The sequence below is a fragment of the Cebus imitator genome, unplaced genomic scaffold, assembly GCF_001604975.1.
Source record: "Cebus imitator isolate Cc_AM_T3 unplaced genomic scaffold, Cebus_imitator-1.0 Scaffold92, whole genome shotgun sequence".
In the NCBI taxonomy this organism is placed as follows: Eukaryota; Metazoa; Chordata; class Mammalia; order Primates; family Cebidae; genus Cebus; species Cebus imitator.
This window is the reverse complement of record NW_016107407.1, coordinates 8658338-8673323: the sequence shown is the minus strand read 5'-3', so window position 1 is coordinate 8673323 and position 14986 is coordinate 8658338. Positions and strand designations below refer to the sequence as shown.

General features: G+C 39.5%; 1 protein-coding gene across 1 annotated transcript; it reads right to left on the bottom strand.

Annotated features, from left to right (window-relative positions):
* Window positions 1-306: 306 nt before the first annotated feature.
* On the bottom strand, window positions 307-13383 carry PTCHD3 (patched domain containing 3). Its single transcript, XM_017535325.2, has 4 exons — window positions 12108-13383; window positions 10771-10892; window positions 6014-6159; window positions 307-1802 (listed from the first exon to the last, which is right to left on the bottom strand). The coding sequence occupies exons 1-4, from the start codon at window positions 13269-13271 to the stop codon at window positions 307-309; spliced, it is 2928 nt and encodes a 975-aa protein (XP_017390814.1). The 5' UTR covers window positions 13272-13383.
* Between the last annotated feature and the right edge of the window lie 1603 nt (window positions 13384-14986).

Below are 14986 nucleotides of genomic sequence, written 5' to 3'. Positions count from 1 at the left end.
CTCGGCTCACTGCAACCTCTGCCTCCTGGGTTCAAGCAATTCTCCTGCCTCAGCCTCCCAAGTAGCTGTGATTATAGGTGCATGCTGCCATACCTGGCTAATTTTTGTGTTTTCAGTAGCGACGGGGTTTCACATGTTGGCCAGGCTGGTCTCGAACTCCTGACCTCAGGTGATCCACCCGCTTTGGCTTCCCAACAAGTTTGTTGACTATTATTAACAGTGCCTTAAAAAAAATCAGATTGGATTGGGGCAATCAAGAATTCTAGAATTGGTCTTTGATTTGTTAGTGGATATTCAAATAAATCTTCAAAAAAAGGTCAAGAATACTGGAATAAAAATTAGGCCATGAGCAGCCCCAAATACCATAACAAGAAACATAATCTTAAAAAATGTTCTGAAGATGTATGCTTTTGCCGTAGCTAAAACGCACACCCCTATTATCGTTGAAACTGCACTTTGTAACACTGGGTAGCCTAGAAGATATAACGCCTCAATTGATTTTTGGTTTACTGAGGGCTGAGGACTAGAAACAAATGCATAGGAAATGTGTGCAGAAAAATCGAAAGAAAACCCTATACAAATGACAAGATTAATCATGGATATGGAATCAAGATTAACTTTCCAGAATGCCATGAAACCCGTTACTCCTACAATCACAGAACCAATAGCAAAAGTCACCCACAAGGAACACATTGGATGAGGAATTAACAATAAGGAAACAATGAACATAGCTGCCGATGCCACCATGACATTTCGAACAGTGTTTTCTACTATTGCAGCATACTGATCAAAATATATAAATGCCTGGTTATACACCATTAGGGGAATTTGACAGTCTTCAGCTATGCTTCGTAATTGGAATAACATTATTTTCTTATCCTTTGAGGAAAAAACATCCGTTGTCTGAATGAAGCCCCGGGAAGAAATGATTTCATTTGATGATGAAATATTAACATCATACTCAAAATTTGGAAAATTGCTAAAAAAATCAGGAATATTATTCATAAAAGTATTCTTATCATTAGGATCTTGGCTCTTACCTTTTAAATATTGCACATATGCACTTAACCAAAACTCTGTAAAATTTCCATCTATATAGTAATTTTTTTCAAAATTTTTAATACAGTTTTCCAGTTTTTGCCTAACATCTTTATCCCAGTAGTCAACTTTTTTAGTAACAATAACCATAACCCTGGGGCCATAATCTGAAAAATAACCTTCCTCTACATTAAAATATGGTGTGATGTAGGAATCATCACTTGCCAGATTTCGAAGGTCTAAACCTTCCTCCACTTGGAAACACCCATATATACTGCTTGTGAGGTACAAAATGTATAGAAAGACTACAAAAAACTTGGACTCAGTGCTTGTGAGCAAAGGGCCAAAATAGTCTCTAAAAAACAAAGTCACTGGATGACTATCAGTTCCATGTTCATCTGGAACAGAACCAAAGGGGAAACAGCAGGACTTTTTAAATGAGGACCATTTTGGGTCAGACTTTTCCAACCAGCGTAAGCAGACTACTTCTCTTTTACCATCCAAGGCCATAAATGCTCCAAAACAGGTGATGGAATAAAAATAGCAAAATAACAGGCTTGTTCCTGTATAGATGCAAAAATATTGTACGGACCTAAAAGAGCTCATAACCCCTGTATAGAAGGCCAGGATGTTAGTAATGGTGGTGATTGTAATGGATACTGCCACTTTGGAATAGACACTGGACATCCGCTGTCGTATGTCATCTGCGAGGCTGGTCTCATGCCAGGCAGAAATCATGATAAACATGTCATCGACCCCAACACCTGTTAAAAAAAAAAAAAAAAAGAAACAGAATCTTCATACATACTACTATCCACTAAAAATTAAAGAGGTTGATTTAAACCATTTTCTTTTTCTGTCTCTTAGGGTTTTATTTATCTTGCCCAATCTCTGCTTAAATATTGTCTTCTCTGTGATGCTTTCCCTGGTTGCCTCTGAATTTACAACAGAACTCATCACAACTTCCTTCATAATAAGTATTTGCTTTGTACATACACCTGTGATTGCAAGCACAGTATACTCTACTCTTCACTTAGGGTGTTTCCATGATGAGATCAGAAAACCTGGCTAGATGGGTGTTAACCAAATGAACATTGGCAGTGTATCGTCGATTCCAATAGATTGCTTGACAGATCATTTTCTCTTATATTTCATGCTCATTTACAGACACATCCAGCCAACGTTCTGTTGCTTGAAATATAAGTTGGACTTAACTTGTTCTATGGTTAGCATCTGGCTATCTCTGTGATATGATTTGAGAGGCAACACACAGTTTATAAGACACACAGGCACATGCACAACTGTAATTTTTCTGCTAGTTTGTTTCTGATACCTAGAATGCTAGTATTCAGATTTCACTTGCCTAGGTCATTACAATGAGATCAGAAAAATATGTCAAGGTAAATCTTAAGAATTCTTTACATTCTTTACATGTGAACGCCTACTAGATACTTAGCTCCTTTCCTCAATGACCTTTCAGATTTGGTGGAATAGGAGAACATCTGAGGATTTTCAAGTCATGACCGAAGCCTGGGAAAGGAGGATCACACACACACAAAAAATGAACTGAAAAATGCACCATGAGCATGTTGCAGATAAATTTCACCTCCCTCAAACTTCCTACCAGACATGTGAGTAATGAATTGCATTATGACAATAGGATGGTTGTGATATCAATAGGTGATTGGAAATTTTCAGCTCCATTATAAACTTCTGGGACTACCATTGTATATGTGGTCTGCCTTGTATATGCAGTCTATCTGACCAAAACATTGTTATGTAGTGCATAATGGTATAAGAATAAAATATTTGACCTTTCAATTAATCAAGGGATGCAAATTAAACCACAAGCGAGACACTTGTTTTTCTTATTAATCAATATTAACAAGACTGAGGATTTTTGGATGGTTGTCCGCAAGTGAACACACTTGTTGTCTGCTAGGGAGAAATGTAAATTGGTACAGACTATTTCAGTTCACATTTGCAACAAAGCAAAAGACTTTTAAAGAGGGAATACCTTTGACCTATAATCCTACTTCTAGGAATTTGTCCTAATTGGACAAATGCTCAAAAGTAGAACAAGTGTGTTCATTTTGATATAATTTATAGTAGGAAAATATTGAAAACAACATAACCCATAACAATATGGGATGGACCGAATCAAGCCTAGCATTAGATTAGAGTCATACTCAGTCTTTTTAAAAAGAGATAGATATTTAATGTTAAATGAAAATTTCTTGTTATAAAATAAGACGTTTGAAATGGAGAGATGGCTCTATGTGCATATTTGCATAGAACAAATTCTGGTTGGATATACATAAAAATATTAGCAGAAATTATCCTGGAAGAGTAGAATTACAGTTTTCCATTTTTCTTTGTATTTTTGGTAAGTTCAGAATTTATTTTACAGTAAGCATGAGAAAATAAAGGTTCTTATATTTTAGAAAGTAAGTATCTTGGAAAAACTGGTATTTGGTTTTCTAGGGGAGACAGTGAATTGTGTACTGGATATTAGCTTATTTATTCTAGTTTTTCAAGGCATGCCTTCCTTGTCCATACTCACACCTAATCATCCAGTGTACCTCACAGCCATAAATAACTATAGCTAAGATGTATACAATTGATTTAATCTAAGCCATTTTGTAGAGTTTGTGTGAAGGACATTCCTGTATACTACTGTAGACTTTATAAACACTGGATACTTAGGTTACACTACATTTATTTTAAAAATATTTTTCTTTCTTCAATAATAAATTAATCTTAGCTTCTGGTAACTTTATTATTTTATAAACTTTTAAGTCTTTAAAAAATCTTTTTTGGCTTTTTGTGATAACACAGCTTAAAACACAAAAACATTGGATAGCTGTACAAAAATATTTTCTTTCCTTATATCTTTAATCTATAAGGCTTTTTCTATTAAAATTTTTTTTATTTTTTTACTTTCTAAACTTATTAAAAACTGAGATACAGAAACACACATGAGCATAGCAGAGCGTGCCTATAGTCCCCCAGCTATTTGGGAGGCTGAGGCAGGAGAATTGCTGAAACCCAGGAGGCGGAGGTTGCAGTGAGACGAGATTGAGCCACTGTACTTCAGCCTGGGTGGCAGAGTGAGACTCCAACTCAACAAACAAGCAAACAAACAAAACCCCCAAATCATACCCATTAGCCTAGGCCTACATAGGGTCAGAGTCATCACTCTCACTGTCTTCCATCTCCACATCCTGTCCCACTGGAAGGTCTTCAGGACATGTGGAGTTGTCTCTTATGACAACAATGCCTTCTTCTGAAATACCTCCTGAATAACCTACATGAAGCTATTTTACAGTTAACTATTGTTTTCATAAGCTAGAGTATACTCTAAAATAATAACATAAGATTTAGCATAGTGAATACATAAAGGAGTAACAATTGTTTATTATTATGTTGTGTACATAATTGTATGTGCTATATTTTCGTAAGACTGTCAGAGCAATATGTTTGTTTATCCCAAGATATAAGGAAAGAAAATATTATGTACCACTGTCCAATATGTTTGTGTTTTAAGCTGTGTTATCACAAAAAGTCAAAAAGTTAAAAAAAACTTCACGAATGTTCATTGCAGCACTGTTTACAATAGCAAAGACCTGGAACCAACCCAAATGCCCATCGACGATAGACTGGATAGGGAAAATGTGGCACATATACACCATGGAATATTATGCAGCCATCAAAAACGATGAGTTTGGGTCCTTTGTAGGGACATGGATGAACCTGGAAACCATCATTCTCAGCAAACTGACAGAAGAGCAGAAGATCAAACACCGCATGTTCTCACTCATAGGCGGGTGTTGAACAATGAGAACACATGGACACAGGGAGGGGAGCACTACACACTGGGGTCAGTTGGGGGGAAATAGGGGAGGGACGTTGGGGGGTGGGAAGCTGGGGAGGGATAGCAGGGGGAGAAATGCCAGATGTAGGTGATGGGGAGGAAGGCAGCAGATCACACTGCCACGTGTGTTCCTATGCAACAATTTTGCATGTTCTTCACATGTACCCCAAAACCTAAAATGCAATAAAATAAATAAATGGGAAAAAAATAAAAATAAAAATAAAAATAAAAAGAAAAAGAAAAAAGAAAAAAAAGTTTATAAAATAAAGTTACAGTAAGTTAATGTTAATTTATTATTGAAGAAAGAAAAATACTTTTTTTTTTTTTTGAGATGGAGTCTCCCTCTGTTACCCAGGCTGGAGTGCAGTGGCATGATCTCAGCTCACTGCAACCTCTGCCTCTTGAGTTCAAGCGATTCTCCTGCCTCAGCCTCCTGAGTAGCTGGGATTACAGGCGTGTGCCACCACGCCCAGCTAATTTTTGTACTTTTAGTAGAGACAAGGTTTCACCATATTGGCCAGGCTGGTCTCGAACTCCTGACCTCGTGATCTGCCCACCTCAGCCTCCCAAAGTGCTGGGATTACAGGTGTGAGCCATCATACCCAGCCTTTTACTGTACCTTTTTTATGTTTAGATATATCTAGATACACAAATACTTACCATTGTATGACAGTTACCTATAGTATTTAGTATAGTAACATGCTGTACAGGTTTGCAGCCTAGAAGCAAGAGGCCAACAGAGCCTAGGTGCATTGTAGGATATACAATCTAGGTTTGTGTAAGTACACTCTAGGAAGTTTACACAATGACAAAATTGCCTATGGACGCGTTTCTCAGACACTCAATGTTAATTGATGCATGGCTGTATTTTTAGTGACTTGTATTTTGATTTTTGCATGTGAACTGCTGTTCATGTACATGGTCTGTTTTTCCATTGGGATACTTGATCTTTCCACTTCTAGAGATATCCAGTTTGATTACACTTCCCTATTTCCTGGCACCTCATTTTTGGACTATAGAGCCACCTCCATACAATTCTTTCCCTTATATCCCTACCCCGCAACATATGCAGTGTGTAGCCTCCCGCTGTGTTTTACTCACCTAGAATAAGAAATGGCGAATTGGCAACTATGATGACAAATGGCACCCCAATGTGCAAGAGCAGGCCAAAGCCGCTCACCACTGCCAAGAAAGCAGAAATCACTCCAAAGGCTGCAACACACATTTTGTTTCGTATGCAGTCAAACCTGTAAATTTGGAGGGAAAAATTGTGGAATTTGTGGTGGTGGCTTTCATCCACGCATAGCATTCTTGACTGGGATACCTAGGTAGAAACCTCCAGGGCAATAATTTCCACACGTATCTGCTGGAGACATTTAATTCCCAAGCACTTTCTCAGACCAACAGAAAAAAAATAAAATAAGAAAGAAAGGGGGCAGAAAAGTTGGAAATCTGTAAATCTGTTCTTTAACCAACTCTCCTACGTGTGATTCTTTGCAGCCGGCCAAGTGCTAATTCATTGACAAGCATTTCGGAAACACAAAGAATTACTAAAACTGCTGATGGCTAATTCCACTTTGGTCTTCAGAAGGGCATACAATGTATAAAGATGTAATATGTGACAGATAGTAGAAGAGGTTTTTGTATGGTTTTGGAGTTTAATTGGTATTAACTCAGTACAGACTATTTTAAATTTAGGATGCTACATAAAATCCCCATGGAAATCACAAAGAAAATCTCCAAAAAATATCACAAAAGGGGATGAAAAGAGAATCAAAACAGCTCACTAGAAAAATATAAACTAAACATAAAGCATCATGGAATGTCACTGTGATAGAAATCTTACTACTTATGCCTGGTACAGTATAATTCCCAAGTGTATTGTATACCAGAAAAAGAAAATAACTATTAAAAAAAAATGAAATGTGACTAGGTGTAGTGGCTCATGCTGCACCCACCAGCAGGAGAGGCCCACAATGTAATCCCATCACTTTGGGAGGCTGAGGTAAGAGGATGACTTGAGGTCAGGAGTTCAAGACCAGCCTAAGCAACACAGCAAGACCCTGTCTCTACAAAAAATAATAAAAATTAGACAGATGTGGTGGCATGTGCCTGTAGTCCCAGCTACTCAGGAGGCTGAGGTGGGAGGATTGCTTGAGTTTAGGAGTTCAAGACTGCAGTAAGCTATGATTGTGCCACACCACTGCAGCCTGGGCAACTGGGCAAGTCCCTGTCTGAAAAGAAAAAAAGAAATGTGAAGAAAAGAAAGCAGATAGAGGAAATGAAGGACAAAAAAGGTATAAGACAGATAGAACACAAAAAATGTTAAAAGTAAATTTTCTCTTTTCAGCAATCACCTTAAATATAAATAGATTAAACTCTCCAATCAAAAGACAGGTTGGCAGAATGGATAAAACAACATGATTTAACTATATGCTGTTTATAGACTCACTTTATCTCCAAAAATATAAGTAAGTTGAAAGTATATAAAAAGATACTTTACACAAATAGTAACCAAAACAAAAGCAGGAGTGGCTATACTAACATCAGGCAAAATAGACTTAGAGATAAAGAAGTACATTATATATTGATAAAGGGGCCAATTCACCAAAAAGCTATAACAACTGTAAACATATGTGCACTGCATAACAGAGACCCAACATATATTAAGTAAATATGACAGAAGTAAGGGCATAATAGAGAGCTCTACACTAACAGCTGGAGAGGGCTAGGCATGGTGACTTACTGCCTGGCCAACATGGTGAAATGTCATTTCTACTAAAAATACAAAAACCAGGTAAGCGTGGTGATACACACCTGTAATCCTAGCTACTCAGGAGGCTGAGGCAGAATAATCGCTTGAACCTTGGAGAAGCAGGTTACAGTGAGGCAAGATTGTGCCACTGCACTCTAGCCTGGGTGACAGAGTGAGACTCCGTCTCAAAAAAAAAAAAAAAAAAAGATTGGCGAATGCAATATAGCACTTTCATCAATGCATAGAGCATCTGATCAAATATCGATAAGGACACAGAGAAAACGAGCAACACTACAAACCAATCAGACCCTACAGAAATGTATAGAAGACTCAACCCAACAACAGTAGGTTATATATTCTTCTCTAGTGACCTTGGAATATTCTCCAGAATAGACCATATGTTAGTCTGTAAAACAAGTCTGAATAAATTTTCAATAACTGAAGTTATACAACGTATGCTTTTCTAACCAATAACAGAATAAAGCTAAAAATCAATAATAGAAGGAGACCTGGAATATTAATAAATCTACAAAAATACAATACACTATTAAACAATCAAGGGACATTAGAAAATAGTTAAGAATGAAAATGAACAAATAACATACCATGACTTATGAGATACAGTGACAATAGTGCTCAGAGGGGAATTTATAGCTATAAATACCTACGTTAAAAAGAAAAATGATTTCAAATCAATAACTTAACACCTTGTGGATCTAGGAAAAGGAGGAAAAACCAAACCTGAAGCTAACAGAGGTGTCTTAGTCTGTTCTGCCCACTCTAACAAAATATCATAGACTGGACAACCTATAAACAACAGAAAATTTCTTCTTACAATTCTAGAGACTGAGAAATCCAAGGTCAAGGCCAATAGATTCAGTGTCTAGTGAACGTTTGCTCTTTGTTCCATAGATGGTGCCTTCTTGCTATGTCCTTACATGGGGGAAGGGGCTAACAAGCTCCCTCAGAACTCTTTTATAAGGGAACTAATCCCATTCTAATCACTCCTCAAAGGCCTCATCTCTTATTACTATCACACCAGGAATCAGATTTCCACAAGGGGAATTTTGGGAGGATACAAACATTCAAACCACAGGAAGAAGGAAGGAAAGAATATGGATTAGAACAGAGGTAAGTACAGAAAAGAAAAACAGTAGAATTAATCAACCCAAAATCTGGTTCCTTGAAAAGATCAACAAAACTGATTAAATTTTACTTAGTGTGACAAAGAAAAAAGGAGAGAAGACACAAATACCTAAAGCTGATATGATAGCGGAGACGTTACTATTGACCTTACAGAAATAGAGAAGTTTATAAGAGAATACTATTAAAAACTGTATGTCCACAAACTGGATAACCTAGATGAACATGACTTCCTACAAAAACACAAATGACCCACATTGACTTAAAGTGAAAGAAAAAATCTCAACAGACGCAGAACAAAATATTAAACCAGTAATTGAAAAACTCTCAACAAAGAAAAGTCCAGGGCCAGATTTCACTGATGAATTTTACCAAATATCTAAAGTGGAGGTAACAGGAATCCTTCTCAAACTCTTCCAAAAAATTGAAGAGGAGGGAACACTTCCTAACTCACTCTAGGAGACCATAATTACACTGATACAATACCAGACAATGACATCACAAGAAATGAAAACTACAAACCAATAGCTCTCACGAATATAGGTGCAAAGTCATTAACAAATGTTAGTAAGTCCAATCCGAAGCATATTAAAAGGACTATACATCAGAGCCAGGTGGGATTTATCCCAGAAGGGTAAGAGTGAGTCATCAGGAGAAAGTCAATCAATGTAATATGCCATATTTATAGAACAAAGGACAACAACCACATGATCATCTCAATAGATGTTAAAAAGTCATTTGACAAAATCCAACACCCTTTCATAATAAAACACTAAAAAACTGGGAATATGAAGAAAAATGCCTCAAAATAATAAAAGCATTTATAAAAATAGCAAAACTGACATCATACTCAAGGGTGAAAGAATGAAAGCTTTCCTCTAACATCAGATCAGAAACAAGACAGAAAAGACTTCCACTTCCACCACTGATATACAGTGTTGTACTGGAAGTTCTAGCCAGAGCAATTAGATAAGAAACGTAAATAAAAAGCATCTAAATTGGAAAGGAAGGAATATAACTCTCCCTTCTCAGAGATTACACGATTGTATATAAGAAAAACACTAAAGAATCCAGAAGAAAACCACCAGAGTTAATAAATTCAGCACAGCTTCAGGACACAAGATCAATACCAAAAAATTAGTCGTGTTTCTATACATGTGCAATGAACAATCCAAAAAGGAAATTAAGAGGGTATTTCCATTTAAATTGCTCCAAATGAATAAAACACCTAGGAATAACTTTAACCAAGGTGGTGAAGGACCTGCACACTGAAAACTACCAAACACTGGTAAAAGAAATTTTAAAAGATCTAGATAAATGGAAAGATTCTTAGTTCCTGGGTTGGAAGCCTCCATATTGCTAAAATGCCAGTCCTACTCAAAATAATCTATAGATTCAACACAATTCCGATCAAAATTCTGGTAACCATTTCCCCCCCAGAAATAGAGAATCCAATTCTTAAATTCATATGGAATTCAAGGAGTCTTGGATGATCTATATAATCTTGAAGAAGAACAAAGTTGAAGGACTCAGTATTATTCAGCCATGAAAAGGAATGAAGTTTTGAAACATGCTACAAGGATGAACCTTTAAAACATTATGCCTAGTGAAATGAGACAGTCACAAAAAGGCAATTATATGATTCCATTTATATAAAATCTTTAGGAAAATTCATGGAGACAAAGTAGATTAAAGGTTAACTGGCACTGGGTGGGTGGGGGGTGGTGGTGATGGGGAATTTATTGCAAAATGGTAGCGGAGTTCCTGTTTGGGGTGATGCAAAATATTTGAAAACATAGTTGTAATGGTTGCATGCCGGTGTGGATGTAATCAATGCCACTGAATTATACACTTAAGAATGACTATAATAGCATATTTTATGCCATATATTATTATATTTTACCACAATGAAATATTTTTCATAAAGTAAGAGTTTCAAAACCTAATCAAAGCTTTTTACCTGCAGCATGATGTGACTGCAAACAGTATAATGAAGATGTACGCCAGGTGAAACAAAGGGACCACTGTCTCAGAAGTTGCCTCAAATTCCAGTCGTCTGGAAACCGATGTAAAGTGGACCACCTGCCACAAAAAATATACTCGGATAAATAACTTTTAATTACAATATTTGTGTGTGAGTTAAAAACACTATTGAAACGCTTTTCTTAGTGATGAAGCAATATGTTAAAATTCAGCAAAAGATAAAAATACATGAATTAAGATTTTAGAATAGAGAAAATAATGTAAATTTGCTCCTTTCCACACATCTCGGGTGTGCTTCCTCAACTTTCTTTCAAATTCAAAGTTTAAATAAAACTCCTGAATAAACAAAATTTGAATTGTATATAAAACTTTGATATCTCTCTTTTTTTTTTTTTTTTTTTTTTTTTTTACTGGGCCCTCAATCTCCTGGGGCTAGTGATCCTCCTGCCTGGACCTTCTGAATAGCTGGGACTATAGGTGTGTGCCACCATGCCTGGCTAACTTTTGTATTTTTTGTAGAGATGGGGTTTTGCCAGGTTGCCTGGGCTGGTCTTGAACTCCTGGACTCAAGCAGTCCACCTGCCTTTGTGTCCCAAAGTGCTGGGATTACAGGCGTGAGCCACCGTGCCAAGACTAAAACTGTTTAATCTTGTTCTCACTAACAGCTGGAAAAATTGTAACTTTTTCTAAATTTGTATTGGTTGGTGTCTTTTACTATTTCAATTGCATAAATATTTCAGGAGGGCCTGGTCTTTGAAAACTCTTCCCAGCAGGTGTCTCTTTTACTTATACGCCTTAATAGGGTTGCTGACCCAGTGATAACTGAACAGCTAATATGTACCTCACACTAAGTCAGGTGCTTTGTATGTAACTAACTTGAAAAATGCTAGGCTAGTTATCTTCTTAACACCATGGAACTTTTATGTAAAAGGTGGTTTGTTTCTTAATCCCAATGAGCTCCAATCAAGTTTTAGGGGGCTCCCCCAAACCAGTGAAGACTTTAACTAAAAGTAGAATTTCAGAGCACTGTAATTTGATTAGAAACCAAAACCCAAAATTAAATATGAAGATCAATGTCTGTACTGAACAGGCCCATCTGGTGGACACAGGATTTGTGTTATCAACTAGAATGTTACCAACGGGCATCGTCGGTGTTAATTGGATTGAATACCAAATACAGTAGAGCACACCCAGCCTAGAGGCAAGGACTCCATCAAGCAGTCAGGCAGTGCTTTTGTTAGGGTTCTGGGTGCAAGTCTTCCTCATCCCTCCCACCTTCTCCTGGTCTCCCTGTAGACCCAAACCCCCAGGTACCTCAATTTTCTCCAAGGCCAGGCTGTTCTTAATGTTGTTTAATTGGTCGAGGAAATGGATGATCCACTGCTTGCTCTGCACGTCGTCCTCAGGGAGCTCGGTCTTCAGGTAGTACAGCAGCCGCATGGCTTTGGCCTGCAGGAGTAACTGGCCCATTCCTAGGCTGCCCCCCAAGATGTGTCCTCCGAAGAAGCCGGTCAGGTAGAGGCGTTGTCCACTGTGGTTGTAGATGGGGAAGGAGATGCTGCTCAGGTCGAGCGTTTTGTTCACCTGCCAGGCGTGCAGGAGCGGATTGGGGGGCACGCAGAGCGCCCTGTGCCTCGCGCACACCTGTTGGTATTGGATCTGACTTCCGTTTTCCTGCGCCGCACGCAGATCCTGTACCGCGCTGTCCAGTTTGCTGACTTCTGTAAAGGTGGCCGGGTCCAGCAGTGAGTCGCTGTGGGAGACCACCAGGATCGAGATGAAATTGGTCTCCGTGCTCCTCCTGGAGGGGGAGAAGCGGTAGGAGTCGTTGGTGGTGAAATGGTTCTGCACAAAGCGCCGCTCTGCCTTGGCCGGGCTCCCCACCGGGGTGTACTGGTACTCTAAGTTTTCCTCTTCGTTCTTGGGCAGGTACAGGAAGCCGGTGCCCAGCGCGGCCGTCAGCATCAAGGGCGCCAGCAGGAAGATCCAGGGGTGCGCGCCCACCTGCCATCCCAGCCACTGGAAGGCGCGGGACAGCGGCGCCTCTAGGCAGTCGGTGTGACAGCGGCGCCGGTGACCGCAGACGGCTACCGGCTCGGGGCTTTCCTCCTCCGGCAGGGGCGCATCGTCCCGCTCCAACTGCAGGCGGGGTGCAACGTCCGGCTCCGACGGCAGGCGGGGTGCATTGTCCCCCTCCAACGGCAGAGGGGTTGCATTGTCCCCCTCCGGCAGGGGTGCATCGTCCCCGTCCGTCCGCAGGGGTGGTGCATCCTTCCCCTCCGACGGCAGGGATGGTGCATCGTCCCCCTCCGACGCCAGGGATCCTGGGGGTGCGGGGGGTCCCGTGGGTGGCTGCTTGCCCTCCGATTCTGAGTCCTCAAATTCCCAGTCCCACTCTGTCCCGGTCTCGGAGTCCCGCTTGGTGAGGTTGGGCTTCTGCTCCGGCCACGTCTCGGGCTCAGATTCCACCCGCGGCATTGATTCTTCCTCTAAGGAAGCACAGGCAGGACAGCAGGTGAAAAGCAGCTGTGGAGATCCCACCAGACGGTTTCCTGGCCCCACCCAACGGTTTTCTGGCCCCACCCAACGGTTTCCTGGAGAAATTCTGGGGGAGTTTGCGCTCCGGCCGCGCGCCCGGACGCGGAGGCTGTGTTGAGAGCACGCGGTTTGCCCCTTGGCCCAACTAATCTGGAATGTGTTTGTGCGGCCTGCCTGGTCTCTCAGAGGTTCAGCAAATACAAGGAACGCTTCTTCAAGACCATCAAATGCTTGCCTATCCTATAGGACCCACAACTTACTGAGAGAATTTGGGTGTTTCTTCCACGCACACAAATGGCACAGAAATTCCACGTGTCTTGAGTGACAGATTTTACCTTTCTTGGCATTCACCCAGTACCAGTTTCAGGTAAGGCTTTTGTGAACCTGACACACTGGACTTAGCTATTATTTTTATTTTCTGTCCACAGGTGTAACATGTACATACATTCACCTTGTAAAAAGACATAAATGCATAGAAGGAAAAATAGGGGGAAAAATCGAAATCTTTCTATCTCAATGTCTTAGAAGTGTTAAAAAATGGGTCTACCTCCTTACAACCCCCTATATCAAAGATATAGCAAATGTACCTTTTTTCATAAATATTACTGCACTATTCATGCTATGCAATTACATTTTTCATCTACAGTGGCAGAAGATTTGAACATGTCAGTGCATATACCTTTATCTTATTTTTTGGAACTACTCTACACTTTGCCAATGTATGAAAGAAACATAATTTAGCCAGAATCTTATTGACAGACCCATTGATTGTTTAGTCATTTGCTTTTATAAACAGTGCTCAGTAAATGAGTATCTTTTTTTAACCTGTACACAAGAACCAATAAAAGCAGCCCTTCTACCTGTGTCTGAAGAAGTTAACCCTGATTTTCCTAAGGAATCTGTAATGGTTTTCTTGGAGGTAGTTGCCTTGCAAGATGCTGCTAATTATCCTCAAAACTTATCCCAGTTACCTCTTTTTGATTTTAGGGATATACACAGACTTAATTAAGCCCTAGCTGTCCTCAATAGGTTGGGTACAAATTGTGACACATGAAGTGTAATGTTACACAACAAAAGAACCACATGATTTTTCCAATTTATACTGATAAAAATTTGGGGAATATGTGTGGCAATTGATATTAAGGCTGTGGGATAATGGTGGAGACAAAACACGGTTGGATCAGGCTGAATTTACTGATACGGATTTACTAAACAGATTCCGAATTCAGTGTTGCAGCTCAGTGTTAGAAAGGGCTTTAATAGTTTGATTGGTTGATTGGCTGAAACTTGGACCAAAAATTGACCCCACGACAAATGAAATTGAAATGCTAGAACTGCCTTGATATATTCCAGAGGAGGTTATATATACTGGATTGGAATGCTAGAATGGATTTATCATGTCAGACTTGCTTATCCACCAAGAGCAAGAGGACTAGAGGACACATCTTTCACCGGATTTGTGAGGATTGAATTTGTGAAGAAGTCCCCGCATCCTTGAAGAACTCTGTGTTCACTTTTCTTTGTAAGCTGGAAATTACAGTGGGAACGTTTGCCATTGAAATGGGGATAGTTGAGTCCTAGGGTGACAGGAGTCAATTGGCAACACTTAATTGCCAAAGACAAAGTGGGTGTGGTTACCATAATGGACAACAGAA

Bases quoted from the DNA above. Each gene is read 5' to 3' on its own strand.
- PTCHD3 (XM_017535325.2), bottom strand. From the start codon at position 13,271: ATGCCGCGGGTGGAATCTGAGCCCGAGACGTGGCCGGAGCAGAAGCCC. The intron at 6,160-10,770 runs GTAAAAAGCTTT...CCAAATTTACAG, and splicing joins GCAGTCACATCATGCTGCAG to GTTTGACTGCATACGAAACA. The intron at 1,803-6,013 runs GTGAGTAAAACA...TTTTTTTAACAG, and splicing joins TTCGCCATTTCTTATTCTAG to GTGTTGGGGTCGATGACATG.